This window comes from Squalius cephalus (genome assembly GCF_949319135.1).
Source record: "Squalius cephalus genome assembly, chromosome: 10".
NCBI classification, from domain to species: Eukaryota; Metazoa; Chordata; class Actinopteri; order Cypriniformes; family Leuciscidae; genus Squalius; species Squalius cephalus.
The window spans coordinates 12911632-12936574 of record NC_137131.1 but is presented as its reverse complement, the minus strand read 5'-3'; the positions used below and the strand labels follow the sequence as shown (position 1 = coordinate 12936574).

General features: G+C 36.2%; 1 protein-coding gene across 1 annotated transcript in view; it reads right to left on the bottom strand.

The window, feature by feature from the left end:
* Positions 1 to 469: 469 nt before the first annotated feature.
* The window catches only part of brinp3a.2 (bone morphogenetic protein/retinoic acid inducible neural-specific 3a, tandem duplicate 2), a 40648-nt gene continuing 16174 nt past the window's right edge, over positions 470 to 24943 (bottom strand). The window contains exons 3-8 of the mRNA XM_079884819.1: positions 15308 to 15498; positions 13842 to 14032; positions 7972 to 8077; positions 6828 to 7064; positions 5172 to 5394; positions 470 to 3534 (exon numbers count right to left, since the gene is read on the bottom strand). Of these exons, the coding sequence (XP_079740945.1) occupies positions 2418 to 3534; positions 5172 to 5394; positions 6828 to 7064; positions 7972 to 8077; positions 13842 to 14032; positions 15308 to 15498 (2065 nt within the window). The 3' untranslated portion in view covers positions 470 to 2417. The remainder of the gene's footprint in view (positions 3535 to 5171; positions 5395 to 6827; positions 7065 to 7971; positions 8078 to 13841; positions 14033 to 15307; positions 15499 to 24943) is intronic.

Here is a 24943-nt window from a genome sequence, read left to right as displayed (position 1 = left end):
TTTGTGTATGCATTCTGGCAGTAACTGCTCCCTTGGTCATTTGTGTTCGCAGAGTAATTGCTACAGCGTGGGGTGTTTCACATGTAAAAATGTTGCAGTAGCTGCATTGCGGTTAGATGCTCGAGGAAGACATAAAATTAGTGTTCTTCACTCTAAGAAGCTTCTTTTCTCTGGAAGCACAACTGTAGATCATTTACTCTTTTGGATTTTACAGAGTGCCTCTAAGATCTTATTATGCATCTAAGTGCATCTAAGATCTTTTCAAACGGCACATACAATTTCCTTTGGCGTACAATCCTTTGACCTTTACATTATGCAAACAGTGTAAATATCAGATTTTCTACATGTAAAACTTTCCTTTGTCTGCAATTTATATGGTGTTGTTCTTGAAACATTTTCTTTATTATTCTGCACAATAATATGTAAACTTTGAAAAAGGATGTAGCTAAGTGAGTTAGGTAAGGCTCATTTTATTTATTGTGCTAATAGGTAAAAGGTGCAAACACAGATTATGAAGAGGCGATTGACACTTTTTTGTTGGCATTAACGTAATCTGTCATCATGTGTTGATTTAACTAATTAGCATTCACACTGTCTAAATGAATGTACTGTAATGCAAGAAAAAGTGAGAAATAGCTGAACCGAAAAAAAAAAAAAAAAAAAAACCCACATTAATTTCCATTTCTGACAAGCGTGAACCGCAAAAAAATATGCATTATAAACTGAGGTGCACAAAATAAGTAAAGCAAAACTGTATACTGTGTATTCACAAAGGCACACTGGATTCCACAATCTTTGCCCCATTTTGGCATCACTGTTACATTCCAATGTAAGGCTCATCTGTAATCATATATATATATATATTATGGTTCAGAGAAACGGCTTTGATAAAAGTTCTGATGTAACAAAGTATGGTAAATATAAGCCAATTTTCAACTATGAAAGATATGAAAAGATATGAATTAAAAATAATGAAAACACACTTAGACAAATACAAACCCTGAATTCCAAATTGTGAAAATAAACAAGGTTTAGTTAGAATGTAAATAAAAACATACAGCCCCAAAAATTGCATATATGTGGTTCCATTCAAATTTGACAAATATTATATTCACAGACCCCTTTATATTTTTTAACCACCCTCCATGTCTTTAAAAATGACCCTAATAAAAAAAAGCAAAAAAAAAACCAACAACAACAACAACAACAACAACAACAACAACAACAAATACATCTACCTATACCTTCTCTGGGTCCGAAATCGCATAACTGTCTGAGTAGGTACTACATTTGAATTTGAATTTGCTTTGTGACCATTAAAAAGTATGTTCTAGGCCTATAGTATGAATATGGGTAGTATGAATGAATTTCAGACATACTACATCTGGCATGTTGCTGTCACATGACCTACAAGCATCAAGTTATTCTCTTCGCTGAAATTCATAAATCAAATGCGCACTGCAGAATATTGGTGGAAGCAGTAGGACATTTGTGTACTTTTCGCCTATTGTTTTTCGAATACGATGTACATTCTCTTTTGTCATATTGTTTTTTGCATACTATATAGTAGGGGAGTATTCGATTTCGGACACAGCGCCTGTCTTTTATTGAACTTTTTGAAAAAAAAAAAAATGTTCAAGGCCAACTTCTAAACGAGTAACATGCCAATGTGGTTCAGATGGGACATATAATATAGGGGGAAAATAATATCAATAAAATAACATCTAATAAAATCAACATAAAAAAAACTTCTACTGCTAATGTACAGGACATTGTTTCTATAGTGAATTTTAAAAAACACACTGTAATGCTTAGAGTAGGCTAAAAGAAAACTACATTCTCTCTTCCAATGAAAGATGAGACATGGATCTAACAAGCATAATTATATTAATAAATCTGTTTCATTATTATTTTATCAAAGTTGTATATCATGTTTAATGTATTTAATTCCTCATTAAGTGCACTCAATTGCAAATATAAAATGTGATTCATTTTCCAATAAACTAAACTGTCACATAGCAATAAAAATATGCTGATAAATAATGCAACCATTACTCCATTACAACCATGATGTTTTAATAACAATTTATCTACAAAATTGACTGACATCACTGTATTATTTCCAAGGAAAGTGCACTGTCACTGAAGCAAAAGAAAGAAAGAAAAAACATATAAAAATTACAAACAAACACATCATATATTTTTCAAACCTCCTCTTTGATCTCAGTGTACTATACAATAAAAATGAGTCTGTTCTTTTGAGCAAGATGATCTACTAGTGAACGTTAAGTCACAAAAAACTTTTGTCAGTGTCCAAAAGTGTCTCTAGCACTGAAAGTCATTGCAGCTTTGACTTTAACAGTCTACTCTGCATTTTTACAGTTGTTCTATTGCTTTCTGCTATGATGCTTTAGCCGTTAGCTACAGAGTTTAGTGGTCTCATAATCCAGAGAATTGGGGAGACGGGAATTAAAGGACTGGAGTGAGGCGTGAATCCGGACCACTTCATTAGCTGTCAGTTTGAGACGGTGGCGTAATAAGCAGGCGAACAGGTCCAGAGGTTGCTGGCCTGGTGGGGATAGTCGGTTGACCCGGTCTCGGATCTCCAGCAGCTGGAGCAAGGCCGAGTCCTGTGAGCCCTGCGTGTACGGGTAGTCCAGCTGTAGGATCAAGTCCCGTATTGCTTCCGGGTCAAAATGCATACTGTAACCGAACACTTGAATGCTGTTGATCTTCATATACCCCAGATTTCTTGTAGGGTCGGCCATTTCCAAAGGCTCCAGGTAAACGCTCTCATTGATGCCGGCGCCTGGAGTTTTGATGCGGCTCCTCAGGTAAATGTGGATCGTCTCAAAGAAGGTCTTCCACTTGTTGCCCAAAGTCAAGGTCCAGTTAAAGCACTCAAGCGGAAGGTCCAGCTTAGCAGACTTCCAGTCTGGAAAATTGTTCTCGTTCACAGGAATTAACCAGCTCTCTGAATGGCTCCCTCCGAAGGGATTGATGAAGAGAGTGAGTGCAGGTTCCAGAGTGCTGTTTTTAGTAAGGCAAATTTGCATGGAGATGCCTAAGAGCATATGGACTAGGTTGGATTTGTATTTGTTACTCTTTAGTGTTAGCAGCATCCTCTTCCTCCATGAAGGATCGAACCAGCTATTCAGACGCATGTCATTGCTGATGAAGATAGCATGGACCTCCAAGCGTCGATCGGCTCTCTGTAGGAGATAGCGTAGCTCCAGATCTTGAAGATCAGTCTCAAAGCCCAGGTAGTTCTCTGTGGAATCCGCCACCATTGGTCGACAGGACCCTTGACTTAACATGTAGCCGACATTGCAACTGCCGCAGCGAGTATGGTTGTCGCTAGCACAAGCAGCGCAAGCAGTACCTTCACCCACAGAGCATGGTGTAGGTACCTGGCAGGAACTGTGGTCATATGCACAAATGCAGGTGTGCAGCTCTTCTGAGAAGGAGCCTAGATGGTTGTTCTCAGAGCAGTATAGTAAAGACTGGAAGTAGTTCAGCCAATACAACTGTGGCCTATATTTTAGGAAAGATAATATAAAAATCAGTTAGTCTGCCTAAACGCTGATTGTTGAGATTAAATTGTCATGTATCCGAAACCGGTACAGCAGCAGATGGCAAGATTAAAACTAGCACAAACATAATTCTGTTCCACAAAAATAAAACTTTGTCTACAAAGAAAGACAAGTACAGACATATATTGTTCCTTTTAATAAAGGTGCCAATTTGGCAAAAATGTTACTTAGCATCTCACAATTGCTTCATGTTTTATGTTTGCAAACCTATAAATGTTCTGATACCAAAGGAATTTGAAAGCCTAAAAATTTCGAAGACTGCATTAAACCGCAGGTTCTCAACTGGTGGGTTCACAAAATGGGTGGCATCCATCCATCCATCCATCTTCTTCCGCTTGAAAATGGGTGGCAATGATACAATAATGATAAAATAATTTTAATTAATAATTTAAATGATAAAATAATTCTCTGATTAATTGATTTGGGTATTAAATATGTAAATAGTACATTTAGGATTTATTTATGAATTTTACTGTTAGACGAAATCCGTGATTAATCACAGAAAACTGTGATTTAATTAGTTAAAGGCGTAGTTCACCCTAAAATGGTTTTTACTCACCCTGGTGTTGTTCTAATGTAGTATGCCCTTATTTATTTTATGGACCACAAAAGGAGAATTTCAAAAAAAAGTCAATACAACGACAAAGAATAGCAACAAGCATTACACTTTTTTAAAAAGATGTACAAGTATTACAGAATGATCCCATATGACACATGCCATATATTCCAATTATTCTGGGGATATAAGATAGGGTTTTGTGAAAAACAAACCAAAATTGTATGTATTATTTAACAAAACGTTTGACCTATTATGGGTTTGGTCTTCTCTGCATGGCTGCACGGCGTGCACATTCGTGAGACTCTATTAGTGACGCAGTTCACTCAGTGTCGCCCAGAAAAAAAACACAAGTTGTGAGAAATCAAGATGAACAAAAACGCAATTTTTTTTAAAAATAACTAACTAAATAAAATCCTTTTCTGGGCCATAAAAGAAAAAAGGGCATACGACATTAGAACAACACCGGGTGATGAAATTATGATTTAATTTTCATTTTAGGGTGGACTATCCCTTTAACATTTTTCTTATTAACCATATAACTGTGTATAGTTTGGATAGCACAATAATCAGGCTTGTAAATATTTGAAAAGGGAGGAGAAAACACTTCCTATATCATTTGTTGATGTCAGAGGCTGTATGACATCAAATGCAAATGCAAATACAATCTAGATTACATATTGTTTAAACTATGTTGGTGTGAAGTATCCAATGTAGCTTCTGAAGCAAAACCAGTTGAGAACCACTATACTAGCTCTAGTCTTATTGATCATGGGTAAACACAAAAGAGACAGGAACACTCGTGCTTCTTTTCACTCTGAAGCACGCTGACAAACATTCCTCTCTGCAACCCATGGAGTCTGAAATGCGGGCCACTCAAGAACACAAGTAATGATGATAAACACTATGTGAAGACTTTCCTCTCTTGATGCAGTAAATGGGGACATTATTCCATTTCGGAATTAAGTATTAGTGTATTTATCATCACAACAATGAGGAGATAATGAGTCTGTTGTGTTCACCTTTCACGCGGTAAGTTGATGTGGGGCTGCTTTTGGCACCTCTTGCTGAGGCTGAAGAGCTTGTAAACCACTCGTTGGGCTCGCTTGAAGATACTTTTCATGCTGCTTTCCAGCTGCTCATAGCGCCGCTGAAACACACCATCCAGCGACCACAAATGCTGGATCATTGAGGAGTTGAGGAAGAAATTCTGCGGCAGCCTCATCAGAAATGTTTTGAATTCATCTGTTGAAGAAAGGAAAAGTTCTTTCAGATATAGGAGTGTTGTCATGTAAACTTGACTGAACAATGGGTAAATGCCTGGATGCACTGCCTTTATACTTCACTCTGCTTGACAATAAGAAGGAATTGTTTCACTGAAGAGACATTTTTCGAGCAGTTCCTTCAAAGCATTTCATTTTAGCTAATGGGAAAGAATGCTGAATGCCTTTGATGCCTAACAGAAGGACACATCTATGATACTTGAGAAAGTATGTATACCTGGCCCTTCCTGATAGCTTTAATAACATAAACGTCGAAAGTAATTGAACTCAGGGTTATTTTGGGAAGTCGGAAAAAAAGATGAGAGTGTGAAATAAAAAAAATCCATGCGTTTTAATTTTGCTCAAGCATTAATGGTCACTGTGGGTTGACCTCGACAGGCAGTAATACAGTACCTAAACATTATGCTAAGTGCTCTCATTCATACGCTTGATGAAAGATGCTGGATGGGCAATAAAGCATTTTATGGGTGATTAATCCTGCTCAACATACTGTAAGGCAATATGTTGAGCAGGATCTTTTTTCTAATCCAACGTGGTCTCTGAAGGGCATTGTGTGGCGAATGTCAGGATTCACAAAAAGTTGTTCACGTTTCATCAGTCTGGCCTATAGAGCAAATTACATAGAAATTACACTTTATTGAAAGTACTAGTTAAGTTAGTTAAGTAATTAATCATCAGCAATGATTGCACAGGAGTAAATTACATAATTATATAAAATACAATAACAAATATTTATGTTTATATTTTCTAAATATGCTATAATGCGCTACAATTAATACAAATGTATTGCTTTAGGTCAAAGAATGTGCAGCTAGCAGGGAATGTTCTCAGAACTTTGACTAATATTTTGGCAAGGTTCTCTCAGTTATGAACAAAATTATTCTTTTGTAACTTTACTGTCATTTTTGATCAATTTATTGCATCCTTGCTGAATAACGTAAATAGAATGTTCTCTCAAAGTCATCTGGTCTATAATAATAATGTTCTCAAAACGTAAGCACAAAAACAATATTTATCTTTTTTTTTTTTTCTGAAAAGTAAAACTTTGGATGTTCATCAAACTTTTTTTGAATGTTACTACAAGTGTCCGAATGTTCAGGGAACGTTTAAATGTAATGTTCCCATATTCTTTGCAAAATTATCAACTGTAATGTTAATGGTCATATAAACAAAACAAAAAAAGTTTTAAAACATTTAAAAAACTGGCCATTTTGAAAGTTCAGAGAACATTTAGAAATAACACTTTCATAAATTAATGGGAACGTTTGTAAAACATTTTTAAAACATATTTTTGTTAGCTGGGCTGGTGATTGAGACATTTCTTCATGAGGACAAATGAAACTGAATGAAAAGTTCAATTATTCAATTGAAATATGATTGAATTTAATCTCTTACCTGAATCTTCAAACTCTTTGTATGTAAGAGCCCATGATTCAGAGATTCGCAAAAGGCTTTCCTCCATGGCCTGAATATCCATGTATGGGCAGTTGCACTCTGGGAACTTGGGATCACACTTGCACCAGCAGTCATTGTCTCGGCAGACAAATGTTCCCTCTCCATTGCAGGCAATGTAACTAAGAGCTGCTTGGACGAAAGTGTCTCGGAGATAATCTGGCAAAATGACCTGTAAGCCTTAAGATACAAAGAAAAGAAAGATTGTTATGAGAATACTGGGTCACCTGAGTTAAGTGGTTTGATAAAGAGGGTCATGTGGTCACCTAGTGCACACATACGTACACTACCTTTTTAAAAGTTTTAAATCTATGCGATTTTTATGTTTTTTAAAAGAAGTCTCTTCGGCTCACCAAGGCTGCATTTATTTGATCTAAAATACAGCAAAAACAGTAATATTGTGAAATATTTTTACAATTTAAAATAACTGTTTTCTATTTGAATATATTTTAAAATAGAAAACCGTTATTTTAAATTGTAAATGAGCCTTGGTGAGCAGTAGAGACTTCTTTAAAGACCTAAAAAAAACAACCTTTTGAACGGAAGTGTGCATGATACTTGGATGTTTGTTGCGGTGCCTGAAATGTGGCACATGCCAAAACTTTTTAACAAGTACTTTTGCTATTACACTCTCAGAAAAAAAGGTACAAAAGCTGTCACTGGGACAGTACCCTTCAAAAGGGTTCTAATATGTACCATTTAGGTACTAATATGTACACGTTTGGTACCAATATGTATCTTTAAGGGACTTAAATGCACTCTTTAGGTACAAAGGTGTACCTTTTGAAAAGGTACCGCCACAGTGACAGCTTTTGTACCTTTTTTTCTGAGAGTGTACAAAGATTTTGACTCTGTTCCAAAACCTAGTGAGCTGCCTCTCAGCCTGACATATGCATACACTTCACAATGTCAAAATGGAGTTATGAGCAAAATCAGGTATCTTACACTATGATTTGTCCTGTCCAGAGCAGTAATTTTATGGGAGCTCCCTAGCTTTTGGAAAGAGCCTTTTGTGTTTCACATTAAATAAAATGTCTCTCACAGTATCAAAACTTAAAATACTAGATTTGAACAAATTATTTTATACCTTGCAAATGGACTTTGTTCTCGGGACTCTGAACCAGCACAGAACTGACAGAATCAAGGTTGTCATAGTTACTGCAGCCGAGAGGGCCAGTTCTTGTTTCAGTTACCTGGGAAACAAAATTTAGTCCACAGAAGTATCAGTTTCATCATACGGTTACTGTACCATGGTATTTTACATGAAAAATAAACTCATTTCCCCTGTGTTCCTTGTTAAAAGAGATATAAAGCAGCCTGGCTGTGAACAGAACACATTATAAGAACTTCCTGTGCTTGCTGACTCACTTGTCTCAGACATGGTGATAATGCACATGCAGTGATGGTCCTCTCACAGATAATCACTTACTGTTCTTCTCATCTTATTGAGAGAGCCAAGCAAGCTGTTGTGCAATGTTTTTTCCCCTTTTCCGTTATGAAATGTTTAATTGATTAGCTTCCCTATTCACACCCACATAGAAAACAGAAGTCCATTTCTCTCTACAATGCAGAACATTATCTAACCTTAGCTGAGGGTACTTAATAATGGTCAGACTCTGTGTAGCCCTATTGACTCAGGCATCTCAATTGACCTTTTCTGCAAGCTAGCCCCACTAATATTCGCATTTGCAATAAGAGATCACACTCGATTTTTTCCTTCTCTTTTCTAGTCATCCTTCTCTCTTCATGACACACAGAAGCACGCATAATTGATTCACACTTTTCTCTCTTATGGTGCCAGTGAACCTTCATCAATTCAGTGATCTCTTTCGATTCAGCCTGTCAGACGATATCTTTTCCAGGCTGACAGTTAGACAAGGTAAGACAAGGTTGTCTTCTGCCACTCCATCACAAACCCACTGAAGAGTCCAGCGTTGGTTACAGGGAACTCTGCAGCAAGTAGATTTGCACTATATGGGTGTTCGATTTTTGAGGTAAGGTTATTTTCCGACACAATCTTGACCTGTGATGTTGCACATGGTTATACAACCTATGTACTCTTTCACTGCTGTTCAAAAGTCTGGGGTCAGTAAAATTTATTTGGGAAATAAATCATCATTAATAAAATATAATTTTGGGATACAGTAAATTGATTAATAGTGACAGTAAAGACTCTTGAATTGTTATCAAAAAATTTTTTTTTATTTTTTATTTTAAGAATCTTGAAAAGAAAATGCACATTTTAAATCTATATATATATTTTTTTTACAGAATCTTGAAAAGAAAATGCAGTTTTCACCAAAAAAAAAAAAAAAAAAAAAAAAAAAAAAAATATTAAGCAGAGAACTGTTTTCAGCTGTGATAATAATAATAAATGTTTCTTGAGCAGCAAATCAGCATATTAGAATGATTTATGATCGTGTGACACTGAAGACTGGAGTAATGATAGTGGAAAGTCAGCTTTACCATTGCAGGACTAAATTACATTTTAAAATGTATTAATATTTCACAAAAATACAGTTGACTAAATTAATTAATTAAGTAACAATAAATAAAAATGCATAAGATAAATAACTATATACAAATATAGACAAGTACTTCACTATCCTGACCAAATCCTAGTTACCACAGAATATATGTCTTGAATCTATTGCTTGAATAAAAGCTTGAACTGCAATAAAGCACCAAGCTTAGCTCAGCAGCAATTGAATTTTTTTTTTACAAAGACCATACCTGATACAATCAGATGATACATCTATGCTTCATTATTTAATGCACCATATGATGTGCCATATGCTAAAGGGGTACTGATTGATGAACAACTGGAGCATGATATTAGATTTCCTTTACAGATAACAGCTGTTATTCAAAGCAAATATTTTGCATGTCACAAAATACCTTGTAATGGCAAATTATAGGCCACCTGGACTTGCGTGATCCTCTGCTGTTCTGGCTTAATGTGAAACATCAACAGTCTGCTGTTGATTCTCACGCGGCATAGCGAGCCGCTATTAAGGATCAATCAAAGATCTCAATAGACTTCAAACAATATTCTTACAGGAGGTATAAGCTACCAAGTTTTGCTTATAGGTTCTGTTCTTTTTTACTCCAATTTCACAGATGGACAAATACCACAGCTTCAGCATTTCTTTTTGAAAACACCACTAGACAAGACTACATATCCAGATTTTCAATGGATGGTCTCGCACAGTTAGGGTTTTGACCTGTGGCAAAAGTTTGGTCCTCTTTGCAGTTTACTTTGGTTAAGAACTGCTCACTGATACAGGAAGAGACCACTTGACGGAATAACCTGACTGAGTGCTGTTCAAATACAAAAACAGACTGGAAAAATGTCTCAATGAAGTGGATAGAATGGGGCATGTCAGCTGAGAGTAGCATCCCAGCTAACAAAATATGTGCTGAGAACATTTTGCAAACATTCACATTGTTATGACAACGTCATTTCTGAAAAAGTTCTCTGAACTTTCAAAACGTCCAATTTTGTAAATGTTTTAAAAAGTTTTTCCTTGGTTATGAAAACATTGAGTTAGATGAATGTCCAAGTAAACCATTCCATGAAGGTTGTATAAATTGTGTTTTTATGTTAACGTTTTGAGAACATTATTAAAGACCAGACAACTTTGAATGAACATTATATTACCGTTACTGGAAGAATGTGTTTGTTCATTACATTGAGAGCACCTTGCCAGAACATTAGCCAAAATTCCTGTTTCATGGGATGGATGGTTTTGCTTCAAAAAATGTTACTTATAACAGAACACAACAGTTAATTCTCTGCAAAAGAGTTTGTGTCTCCCTGCGGTTACAGATCTGATGCGGTGCGTGTTTCAGAAGGTATTGCAGCTGTAAATTCAATTCTGGCTTGGCATAGAGATGATCTGGTATGAAGAAATTGTCAAATCATGTGCAAAATGATCCTCGCCGATTGCAGAATGGCTTGAGATTTCACGCATTAGACAAACAACCTGAGCAGAACCACAAAGGTGGGATAAAGCCTAACTTTGTAAAGCGCTTCGCTCCTGTGTTTTCCTCTCACAGTCCCAGCATACCGCCAAACTAATAGGCTTTTCCAATGAAAGGAAATAACAAAAATTTCCCCACCACGGTGCCCAGTGGGGGGAGCTAGAAACCTCATTCTGTACTCCAGCTCTGTTCAATCTGGAATTCATATGGAGGAACGTTCGCCTCTGTCTGTCCCGTGAAATGTAGACATGGGTCAACGCCCTGTGGAAATGATGCGTGTGTCAGAGGCCCCTGCTGCTTCTGCGATTCATTCTCTTGCACGGTTGGAGCGCCACCGTCCTGCTTGGCAGGCTGCTTCCGTCACTCACAGAGCTCTTTTGCTTTTCTCACCAGCAATAGACAAACATAGCCTTGACACCTGAGATCTGCCCTCCCAACTGTAATAAAACCATCTAAGCACTGCAGCAGTTGTGTGCCGAGGGAAAGCGCTGTTGTATATAATGGGATGGGGGGGGAATCATCAAAGTGTGGTCTGGAATATATGTGTCAAACTGTGCGCTGCTGTGATAGAGTAAATGTCTGTTTGGGGGATTTGTACAGCTTTGTGTGACCAATTTTAATGGCAGTCAGCAAAAGTGTAACAGCAACTGCAAGTAGTGCATTGAATGAATCATTAAATATGACAAATATGAAGCATAAAGCTTTCTTTAGGTATTAAAATTAGTTTGTGCTGACCTGTGAGGATTTTTATTATCTTAATACAAAAATGAAGGAAGTAAGGCATGGCATTTGGCAAACATGATATCAAGACGTAATAAAGAAAATGATATTAAAAACGGGCAAATTATTAAAGTTATTTTTTAATTTTCTTCAAGTTTTATTTATCTTTTCATCTGTTACTTTCTTTTTCAGTACACTTACCCCTGGTTTCACAGACAAGTCCCAGACTAAAATGCATGGCTGAGCTGTTTTAACTGAAAGCAACTTGCACTGACATACCTTAAAATATGTCAGTGCCATTGTTTTGTCTCAAGATGCTCACTAATAATGTTTTTTTTCTAAGGCACGTTTATAAAAGCTTAATAATTTACTTGTTATATATTCAGTTCAATAAAAGCAAGCAATATATACATATACTAAAGTACTTTAGTTTATGTATGTATTGCTTGCTTTTATTTAACTAATATATAATAAGCAAAATATTGCTTGCTTTTAACTAATATATAATAAGCAAAATATTAAGCTTGTTCATCTAAAAAAAAAAAAAAAAAAAAAAAAAAAAAAAATATATATATATATATATATATATATATATATATATATTTTTTTTTTAGATGACCATCTAGAGCTGGTTATAGAATATACAAATCCATCATTGTTTCTGTATCATAATTCTATGTAAGCTTGTTTCCGACACAGAATAAAAAATAAAAAAGGAAATTGCGACTTATTATCTCACAATTCTTTCTTTTTTTCACAATTGTGAGTTTACGCAATTGTAAGATAAAAAGTCGTATTTATCTTTTAAAATGTTTTATTCTGTGGCGGAAACAAGCTTCCATATAATACAGTAAAATTAGGCAAAATACTGCTATGCAAAGGCAAAATGCAGTAACCAGACATTTTGTCAAGACTAATGACCAAAATCTCTTAAACTCTCATCTGAGTCAGTGAAAACTCTTTGACAATGTGATTATTGGGCAATCCATTAGTAAAATGGCAACACTGAAACAACGCCATAAACAACTCCATACTCAGCATCATAGGCCATATGTAAATCTCATTCTTGAATAACATGTAAAACCAGAGCTAGTTTTCCTTTCTCACATCGCAGAATCTGCCTGAGACCCAGAATATATATATATTGTTGTTGTTTTTTTTTTCATGTCATCCCATTGTTTAGACTAGAGCATAAGAAACAATTTTTTTTTTTTTTTTTTTATATTTTATTCATATGTTATGCTATGTCCTCTGTAGTGGACACCAGGACCAGGAAATTATATGTATAGGCAAAAACAATGGGATTTTTTTTTTTTTTTTCAATCACCAATAAATTTTGGGGTTTCAGAATTTATTTTAACTAAAATTTGTATAAATTGGATTCTCAACTATGTTATGAAAGATATAACGGAATTAACTGATTTTACTTTATGCAATATGTGGGTAAAATGGCCATAAATGAATATTCCCATTCAATGCAATGTATCTATACACTGTATCTAATGTGCACATTAATGTGTTCTTGGAGCAACATTTAATGAAAAAAGAAGTGTGATAATTGGAGTAATAATTAATTAGCAACATTTTAATAATAATATCTAATATTTCATAGGAATATTGATGTATCATTTATTTCCATATTCACTTGTTGTGTCTCCCAAAATGCCTGATAAACATGATTTAAGTCCTGATGTCCTCTACAGTGGACATGTATGAAATCAATGCCCTGTTCTGTAACAGAAAGTCATTTTTTGATTTGAAACTCCATAACGTTTTACTGAGATATTGGTTTATGAAATACAATTTTAAAAGTAGTCCAATTTAAATTATAATTACAATAATATCATATTTCCATAAGAGTGCTTCATTTGATCACTTAATTAATGTCAGATATGTTTAAAGACCAAGGAGAAGTTGTTTTCATGGTGAAACCTCCAAACATTTGGTATCTCTAAAAAGTCCTGAATGTGCTCTTTACAGGACACCTAGGTCGTGACATGTGACATGTATGGTGTCAGAGAAATTCACTAAAATATAATGTCCACTACAGTGGACAAAAGTCTATTACTGGGTCCCAGGAGGATATACAGCCGTGAATGGACATCTCTAGATACACACTCATATGACACTTTTCATAGCAGGATCATGGCAACAGGGATAGTGAAATGAAATGCACTTTGTTACACTGAACATTATTATTCTTGAGGAGTTGAAAGAACGAAGCTGTGGGCTCTGACTTGACTAATGACTTACCTTGATGGCAGTGGAAGCAATCTGGATGTGATGCAGTTTTCGCAGAGTACTCTCTCTGTCTATGAAATAGGAGGCAGCCAGCTGGTGCAGGGCCTCCAGAGTCACAGCCGTGCTGTTACTTGTGTAGTCACTCGCCTCTGCTTTCTTACTCAACTTCCTCTTGTCCACAAATATAGTCAGAGCCTCCTCTCCTAGACAAAATGAAAGAGACTATGCTTATTGATATAAAATGTTTTACAGTAAGAAATTATCTATGTTGTGCACCTGCAGAATGTATTATGGATTCTGATGTAAGCTGTTCCTCTAAGCTGATTGATAACTATTACAGGGCTAAGCAAAAATCATGATTTTCTAATTAACCATGATCTTCATTTGAACAATCCTTTATTATTTCATAAGGTTGATTATTCAAATCCCAAGATCATTCCTTACAATTTTTTTCAGTGGCTGTGTATCAAGTATCAGTGTATCCAGCACTGCTTTTCAGTATTGAAGACTCCAGTTGAATCTTCGGCTCCATGGCAAAGGAAATCATAATTTATCTTGGGTTGAGTTTGGAATGTGAGTTCACAGTTTGTATTGACTGTAAAGCAATAAACACCTTGTACCAAAAATTAATGGCTAGAAATGTTCTTTTGTTGATTCACAAACAAATGACTCTTATGAACTGGCTCTTTTAGTGAATCATAAACCTTTGCACAACAAGTGTAGCCTGATTCCCAAAACACATGACTCTTATGAGCTGGTTATTTTAATGAACAGTTAAAAAAAGACGAGTTACCGGTTTGAAAAAGCCTGAAACACTGCGTTTTATCATTTACAGCACTGGCAGATAATGTAAGCAGAATGGACATTTTAACTTCTATAAATAGAGCGAAATCGAACTGAGAGCTTGTAAAGCAGAATTAAATCAGGAAATCTGTATCAGTTCCCAGTCCTATACGATAAAGCAGATCAGTGTGATTTTATGGTTATACTGTATGCTCTGTGAGTTTGTATTCCAGGCAAATCTCAGCTGCAAAGCCAGGACTTGCATCTCCATTTTCATGCTCTAACCTTATACAATATTGTTTTCCAGAGCAGTGAAAGCCACAACAGTTGTGTACAGCCAATAGTGCTGCATTACGTGAAGCAACTTGTAAGCGTAGACTTTTACAAGTTTGAGAACTGAGCGAAATAATGTGTGCGGATTTCAGAAAGATAACCTATTCTGGACAAGATATCTTCTGTTTACACCTGCCTCCCCCTTCCGAACACGCAGTGGAAGAAGTGATACATTATGAGGCAGTAGGAGGCAAAACATGTCACAAGTGATTTTCCTTGGCTTGATAAGTGTAGAAATTGAGATGTGCATGAGATCTATCAGTGTTTCTTTTGAAAAAAAGAAAAGAAAACACCAGTTGGTTTTCAAGCTCTGTCAAAGTAGGTAATGACCTTTGTGTCACAAAAAATATATAAATTTCTACCTCCTAGTGTAGCTGACAGTAGAAAATGGGTCCCATATTTCTTGATCAGGTTGTCAGTAATTAGCTGGGCAGTGGGTCTGCGTCCCAGGAGTCTAATGTTCCTTATAAACTCCGGGGTGAGAGGCAAGGGGGAGTTCAGGAAATCCCGTCGCTCCACAGCCAAGTTATTCACTTTCCATCGGCCAAATTCCCTGCATGAGAAAAACAGAGACAGTAAACAGTCTTGTCCCTAATGATCTGTTTACATTAACATTTCTCGACTGTTTTGGACATGATAGGAGGCAGCCTGCAGGGCAACCAGTGCCCCTGCCAAGCTGCATCTCTAGCCTCAGGTTCTCAGAGTATGTTTCATTTGGGGGGTGAATACCATGCGTTGGGAGCTGCCTCAGAATGTGCAGCTGACAGGTGCTACGCTCAATAAACACTTCGTGACAGAAATCCGCCCTGACAGAAAGACTCATAGAAGCCTGCCCTGTGGTGACAACCAATACCTTTCATAAAAAAGGAAAAAAAAGTTAAATGAAAAAAAAAAAAAAAAAAAGGCCACAAAGCTCTGAAATCCTTCAAGGCAAAAGACAGACAAACAATACCCCAGGCTTTGGTGACTCGTGCATTTTTGTAATTTTTGCCACTCGGTTTCCTCCAGAGCACCACATGACATATAATTGACTCAATATATCATACATATGAAAAACAAATGTTAAATCTATATGAATGATATTTTTTATGACTAGTCAATCAGACAAATTAACTGCTGATCCATATGTCTACATATTAAATTAATCAAATCAATTTGTTCAAAGTCTGTGAAATATATGATTAAAATGTATTTTAATGGAAAGTATGAAAGGATACAGCAGGCTTGGCTTGTATTTAGAACATTTAGCTTGTTCTGTGCACCTACATTTTATATGCCAAATGAGTTCTTATCACAGTTTTATTTAAGCCGACTGATGCAATCCAAACTGCTCACAATGAAAACAAACAGGCCTTTAAATCTTGTAGTGAGACATTAATGCAAAGACATACATTAGAGCGCCAAGTCACCTTTTAAAGTAGACATAAATTGTTGTTTGAAAAATGGTATGTGGGCTAATAAACTGGAACCAGTAGTTGACGTAAACATAGCCTAGTAGACCAATGGATCTTCCTTAGAGCAAAATGCTAAAAGCATTTGTCCCATTTATTGCAAGATGAGTAGCTGATGAAGCAATTAAAAAAAACTTGTTTTTAATTAGCCCTGACAGAAACTATTTCGTTTCTTAAGCGACAGGTCAAGACTAATGTTCTTCTTTGTCTCACCAGCAGCAACTCACAATGCATACAAAAATAACAAATTTAATTCATGCAGTTACAGGCAATTAAATATTCAAGCTTTTTGTCTCTATAATTCTTTCAACCCCCGGTCCTTATTTTTAAGCACTGCGTTATGCAATTATGCATACGCTAAAATAGGCAGATGCCTCAAAAGGCATTGGCACAATCTCACACTCAATGTATTTCAAAACACCCTCCAGTCACTATGCGCCTTTCTTCTATAAGAGCCTGTCCTCTCAGTTAGCTGAGAAATAGTGAGTAACCTCATGCACAGGTGATGGATGGAGCTGGGGTGGCCTTCTGAAAGGGGATCTATCACATTAAATCAGGAGTAATGACAGAGGCCTCCCGACCCAGATGTTTGATTGATTCATTCCAGCAAACGCCCTTAATTCCATCTGCTGTTTTGTAATTCATAAGGGGCAAAAGTGATAGAATTATGTCAAAATTATGTCACAAAAACACACATTATTAATGTATGGCTGAAGCTGTTGTTGAATTTATGTCAGAATATAATTGTCAGTAATTTCATGAGCTACGCCCTCAGCTGCTGTAAAACATGGTAATATTGCATTTGGCATGTGCTATACCAGCAATTGGGATGATGACTGCTTGCTTGAATTTCGAATGATCTCTCTCAATTTCACATGGCACCATGATAAACCACTTTTTAAACTGGACAGTTCTTTGGGAACTGTGATGAGCTAGCCTTCAGGAGTTCAAAGGTGTCCACAAAGAGGAAAGTAAAGACGGAAAATCCTCCCTGTCATTCTCTTTCCCGTCACCGCTGAGCACGATAAGCTTGGATTGTCTTATCAGGTAAGGCTTTGTGTGAGAGCAGTTTAAAGGCTTCTCTAGGAAGCACTCTTTGGGACTTCTGCTGTGCTATATGAAATACTCATTATGACCATAGTCATCATCAGTCTTCTTCACACCGGCACTGAAACCGACCCTGCATTCTGTGCTTTGTTTCTCAGCTTTTTGTTGCAGAACAAAAAGTACTCAAGGCTTATGTCATAGGCTTTTATCGTTGCCTTTAAGATAAGTATTAAAAAGATGATTTGAATTTCATACAGAAGGAAGTGGACCAAAAAAAGAGAAAAATTTAGGGCAGCTGTCATCGTGAAAAGAAATAGCATTTTATGAAATGACCTTTTACAAGCAATTTCAAAATGATTTTCCCACTTACATTATTAAGATTGTGAGAGAGAATAGCCTTAGTCTGTGCGCACATCAGCATCTCTGGAAATTATCCCATGGAAGTGGTTCAGTAAAGCAGGTGGTATATTTGGACCCCGTCTTTGAATGTTATGACATGGCATTTCCCCAATATTCTACAAAGTGAAATCTCCCAAATAAAAAAGAGCTATTTCCAACAAAGAACTCATTAAAATTCTTTCAAATTCAATCAAGAAGAACGTGGAAAATTGAAGGAGGGATGAGATGGTGCACTTTCATTACCCGGACGACAGTGTTACACACTACTGTAAGTAGGAGAAGCACTTCTGGTAATTCATCTTCTACCTGTCATTACGGATTATTTGAATCGAGCAACGCAACAAAGCTGTCCTTGAAGGAGGAAAAGCTATCCCCAATATAATATTGCCACTTTTAATCTCTGTAGGTCTGCTACATGCATATGTTGTTATAGGAAAGAAAATGCACTGAAAAATAGATTGTTTGAATAAAATGCTCTAGGCTCTGCAACATATTACAGAGAATCTGCACTCGCATTAAAAGATGCAATCTGATCTACGGATGTCACAAACGTAATAGGAGATTTTATAGACACTAAGCTATATGCCGCATTTATCTTTTCTGTGCATTATCTGTTCACAATTCTCACACTTCAAAGAACAAGCAATTGATATCCAAATCAACATAACTATAGATCAGCTTATGAATTACTTTAAAAACATGTATGATAGATCTGTGTGAAAGTGATTTTAATCAAACTGTGTGCCCTGGATAGCTTAATTCAATTACTTAACATTTTCAATTACTTAATTAATATAAATAGATGTATTCACTGTACTGAAAATGTCGTCATAAGTTTAACCATTGAGATTAAGATTTAAAGATTTAAAAGCACTTTTTTCTTTTATTTACATTGTTTTAAATTACCCTATATGTTAATCTCATGTTTTGTTTTGTTTTAAGCAATGTGCAGTACATGTATAGCAAAGTGCTTTTTCTTATGCCGGGTTCAGACAACACAATATCCACCTGATTATGTCAAAATCTGTTTGATGTAGGGTGTCGTGGTGATTCGTAAATGACAATGGGTGTCAGGCCGCAAAAATCGATCGTTTTATCTTGGATAGTGTGTCATAGTGGACGACAACTGACCCTGCGTCTGTGACACTTCACAACGTCCCGCCAGAAAGACTAGCGTGTTTATTTATTTTTTCGGTTCTCCACAAAGGGTTCCATCACATTTGTGACATTGACCAATAGGAGCTCAGAAGCTCTTCCGTACACAGCTTTTAAACATGGTAAAACAAAAGAGAGACAATGGTTTTGGAGCTGCTAGGTGGAATTAAGCAATGGAGGAAAGGTTCATGGAGCTATGGCAACAATACACCTGCCTTTATGATGTTTCCACGAGGGACTACCATGACAGAGTGAAAAAAAGATAAAGGCTGTAGAACGATAGCAGAGGCGCTTAAGCAACCTGGTGAATACTGGAATGAGCATTAAGCTAACACGCTGCTTCGGTAGCCATTGTTTGTTTTAAGTTCTTGTTTCCGGAAGCCAGTTACTAATTCCACCTTTTCGATGACATCACACACATCATTAAAGATGGCAAGCGATGATTGGCCGGGAAGCAACGTGCAGTCTGACATGATTCTTGTCCACGACACAATAATTTATGAAGTCAGTGACAGTGACTTTAGTAACAGACAAAAATACATACAGACATATTTTGTTATCTGGTTGAATCTCCAGGTAAGACATCGCAGTAGCTGTAGCGGTAACATTAGCCTATAACTCAATCAACTTTCGTATATATGTTGCATACTATAACTCCATAAAACCTTGTCACTTACCAATTGTACGTATGCTTCACTCCAAACTATTAATACTTTTGTAAAACGGTGATCAGTAGTACGAAGTTGCCGAGGGACTGTGCTGACAGTTATCCCTAACTCACAGACTGCAGTCTGTATTGAGTGTAGACCTCGAACTACTCCATAGGTTCACGGCTCGCGTCATTGCGTAGCGATAGGCCTATCAAGCGAGCCTTCAGCTGATAACGCTAATGTGAATGAGACATCCCTTATGAAAAACAACTATAGGAATCTTGTAGTATTTTGGGACAAAATATTATAGTAATCCTATAGGAATACTATAGGAATACTATAGTATTTTGGGACATACTATAGAAGTACTATAGAGGTATTACAGAACATCACAGAAGCATGTAGCCGTTTTGTCCTCCTTTCCAGTTCTGTGTGTTTATAAGGAAGGATGTAGAACTTCAATTCATAATTTGTTTGTTTATTGGCGGTACAGAAAACGACACAGCAACTCTTCGGCATGATTGTCCCGTGTATTTCAATTAGCGCCAAGGCAATGTTTTCCCCCACGGGCTAAATTCACATCACGTAACGGGGCGTTCCCGGGGCGTTCCCGGGGCGTTCCCAGACCAACCGTCTGTATGTATATTGTGTAGTCTGAATTTGGCATTATGCTAAATCACAAGATAACATCAAATGAAAAGTCATGAAACATGAAACCCTCATAAAACACTTGGTACATGAAGCATGGCTAGAGTAATTATCAACAGAATAATCTTTTTGAGTGAAGGAACAAACTCATCTCGACATCACAAGACAACAAATAACTAAACATGACAACAAGATCAACAACAACTGTGTGAATACAAGTGGCAAATTGTCAAACAATGCAACTGTAATTATTCATAGCCCAGTGCATGTTAGGGAGGATGTGAATGAGACTGAAATGCAAAATAATTTTCAGGCTAGGCCTACTTGAACAAAGTACAAATAATACAGTATCATAATATAAACGGTGCTTTTAGATGCATTACTTATGGTCCTATAAGTTGAAATACATTTTGCAATAAGAAATATAATATAATATAATATAATAAATTATTGAAACATTGCCCTAGTTGTACTTAAATAGTCTATTTAATGAGAAATTACCATATTTAAATGTTTTACTTAAACTCTGGCATGCATGTAAAAGCTGCACCTTTTCAATTAGTATTTTGTTATAACACACTTATTTAATCAAGGAGTGGTTGTAATCTTCCCCTAACACAGCCTTGCCGCCGACAGTAGTCATCTCAAGGGAACAGGTGATAATGCCGAGTAATAAGAATTAAGAGCGCACTAATCAGTTGGCCACATGATAAGACTATTAATCTTGCAGAGGGTGCGCTGAGCACCAGGTTTAGCCAACAGACAAAAAAAAAAAAAAAAAAAAACTCCAATGTTTTGATGAAGGGCCAATCAGAGCAGCCATGAAGTAGCTCCCATAAATTAGAAGATGTCAAATGTGGTTTCTGAGAACAGATGAAAATTCGATAACTGTCCCTGCAATGATGGGAATTATGTATGAGAAATCATCAGTAATTTAAGAGCTGGAATGTCTGCTCACCTTCTAATGGACCAGAAATGCAATTCAACATAAAGTATATATTATATAATGTTACTACTAACAAGTTCACTTCAGCAAATCTAAGGCTTTTAGAGTACACTACCACTCAAAGGTTTGGGGTTGGTTAGATTTTTTTTGAAGTAATCATGTTACTCATGTTCACCAAGGTTATATATATAGTCGTGCTCAGAATTAATCATACCCCGGTAAATATGATCAAAAATGGCTGTAAAAAATAAATCTGCATCGTTTATCCTTTTGATCTTTCATTCAAAAAATTGGCAAAAATCTAACCTTTCATTGAAGTAAAAGAATTGAAAGTGGGGGGGAAATCACATTATGAAATAAAGTTTTTTCTCAAAAACAAGTTGGCCACAATTATTCATACCCCTAGAATTTTTTATGCATAAAATATCTCTGAAGTATATTCCCATTAATATTTACCTTTTTTAGCAGACCAGGGTGACTAGGAATATGAAATTGTTTAGCTATGACTTCTTGTTTCACAGGAGTTTAAATATGAGGAAACACAAAGGCCAAATTCCCTTAACCCTCTGAGGTCGGCAAACGCGCGGGCGCGTTTTGCTGGATTTTCTTCACATTGTAGCACAATAAACTTAAATTACTCCGTCATTTATGGTCACACAGAAAAAAGAAATATGAAAAAAGAATCTGTGATATTTCTACTTTTATATGTGTCCACTTACAATCAAATCAAAACATTGTGCTTTTGTAAAATAAAGAAAATAAACAGGGTGTGTTTTCTGCCTCTCCGTCTAGCTGAACTTTTTTTTCTTGAGCACGTCTATAAACTGAAACAAAACTCAGCGAATACTTGTCACACATTTATGAGCCATATATCTTTATAATCATTTAAGTGTGTACTTTTAAATGATCGGAATCAAACTGAAAACAAATATTCTCTGTTTAAGTAATTTGTATAAAACCAACAAGATGTCCAGCTTCTCAAACGCTTGCTCATTATTTTTAATTCGACCACGCCCACGCGCGCAAAAGAGATTCACATGCAAATCTCCACATGGAACGCGAACGCGCTCGTTATCTCAAAAACACTATAGTACAAGGTTTGGGAAGCCCAAACCTGAAGAGTGCGGCAAAAGGAGTGATTTTCAACTGTGGTTGTCATGCCGCCGAAAGGAAGAAGTGGAGATGACGATTATGTGTCTCAAACCCAGGTGCGTGAGCTGATGGAACAGCAGAAAATATTTTATAGAGAGCTGCTGGAGCAGCAGGAGCGAAGCTACAAGAACTTTCTATCAATAATGATTGAGGGACATAACAAGAGACTTGATGAACTTTCCAGGGAAATAAGTGGATTGCGTGAAAGCCTCCACTACACGCAAAAAGAGGTGGATGAGCTAAGTGCTAAAAATAAGCAATTCTCCACGAAGCTCTCAAATCTTGTTTCAGATATATCAATGACTCGTGAAAATATCAACTCAGCTTTGCCCAGGATGGACAACTTGGAAGGTCAGTCCCGACGAAACAACATAGTGATTGACGGGATCCAAGAGTCTGGGTATGAGAGCTGGGCTGACTCAGAAGCTAAGGTACGGAAGCTACTCTCTGAGAAGCTCAATATCACGGGGATTGAGCTGGAACGGGTGCATCGAACTGGGCGATCAGTGGGAGAGAGAGCCAGGCCGATTGTCGCAAAGTTCCTTAGATTTAAAGATAAAGTTAGGGTTATGGAGAAAGCAAAAGATCTAAAAGGAACGAATGTGTATATTAACGAGGACTATTCAGATGCCGTTCGTAAAAAACGCAAAGAACTCATCCCAGCTATGAAGGCCGCAAGAGAGCGAGGGGAGATAGCATTCTTACGATACGACAAACTTATCATTCAGCCTACCTCCCAAAGACAGAGGACGGACTGAAAAGACTAAAGAAGTGAGTCAATAATTCAATGTTGACTACCTGGGTACCCATTGTCAATAACAATGAAAAATTCTGAAGAAAATATAAAAGGTGGGAGTAATGTAGATGTTGAGTATAATTGTTCTGATCGGGTTTTCAATCCATACCAGCTAAATGAATTTAAGTACATGGATAATATTGATTCATGTGACCCAGATACGCATTTTTACTTAAATTATGCACACAATAAATCTCGTTCCTGTAATTATTATAGTGAAAATGAGTTCAGCAGTTTATCTGGTAATTTCACAAGTAAGTCTGAAATTTTTTCTACATTTCACCTTAATATACGTAGTTTACCTAAAAATAACGATCAGTTAATTCATTTTTTGTCTGTTTTAAATCACACATTTTCTGTTATTGCTTTATCAGAAACATGGGTCAAGGATGATATAATAGATTTTTACAACATGTCTCAATATAATTCTGTTCATTCATGTAGAAAGGAAAAGGTGGGAGGTGGAGTTGTTATTTTTGTGCACAGTGATTTTCAGTTTATATTAAGGAAGGATCTTACGCTAAACTCTGACGAAAGTAATGTTGAATCTGTGTTCTTGGAAATACTCTCTTGCTCTCAGTTTGGCGGAAGAAATGTTATTATTGGATGTATATACCGCCCACCTGACAGTAATGTTAATTGTTTCAATGTTGCACTTTCTGCTGCTTTGGATGTTATTAATGATGAAGGTAAACTATGTTTTCTACTTGGTGATTTTAATATCAATCTTTTTCAAAGTGAAAGCCATGCTTCAGCAGCTGATTTTTTAAATGTATTGTTTTTATCCTATTTTCATCCTCTTATATGTAAACCAACCAGGGTGACAAACAAAACTGCCACCCTGATTGATAATATTTTTACAAACTCTTTTGATTACGAATCTAATTCAGGAATATTGTATACGGACATTTCAGACCACTTCCCCATATTTAATTTGAATTTAGGAATTAGTGGTAGCTCAAGAATGTCTGCAGATAAACCAAGCTATCGAAAATTTAGTGAAATGAATATAGATCGTTTTAAATCCATGATTGAGCGCACAACATGGGATGACATTTATATTCAACATGATGCTGAATTGGCTTACCAGTTATTTTTTCAAACATTTAATTCTATATTTCATGAGTGTTTTCCGCTAGTTAAGTATAAAGGCAAGTCAAACAAAACTAAACCATGGTTCTCTTCAGGATTATTGAAGTCCTCAATAAAGAAAAACAAATTATATAGAAAATTTCTTAAAAATCCAACTCCATATAATTGTGATACATACAAACAATATAAAAATAAATTTACTCACCTACTTCGTATAGCTAAGAAAAATTACTATTCATATCAACTTAAAGAGTCTGCTAGTAATATAAAATCTACATGGAATATCATTAATGAATTACTTAATAAAAAAAAAGGCTCTGTTAAAATTCCAACTAATTTTACTAAAGATGGTATTTCTTTTGTCAACCCTTTTGATATAGCAAATGGATTTAATGATTACTTTGCTAATGTTGGTAGGCATCTTGCTGAAAAAATCGTTTATACAGATGGTTGTCCAACCGACCCAATTATAGGTTGCTTTCCTGCAATAGGTCATTTTGATCCTCCGACATCTAGAGAAGTGTTTGATATTATAAAAAACCTGAATGACACTGCAGCAGGTCATGATGAAATTAAAGCAAAACTTTTTAAAAAAGTGGCATTAACAATTAGTGAACCATTAACTCATGTACTTATGCTTTCTCTAAAAAGTGGGGTAGTCC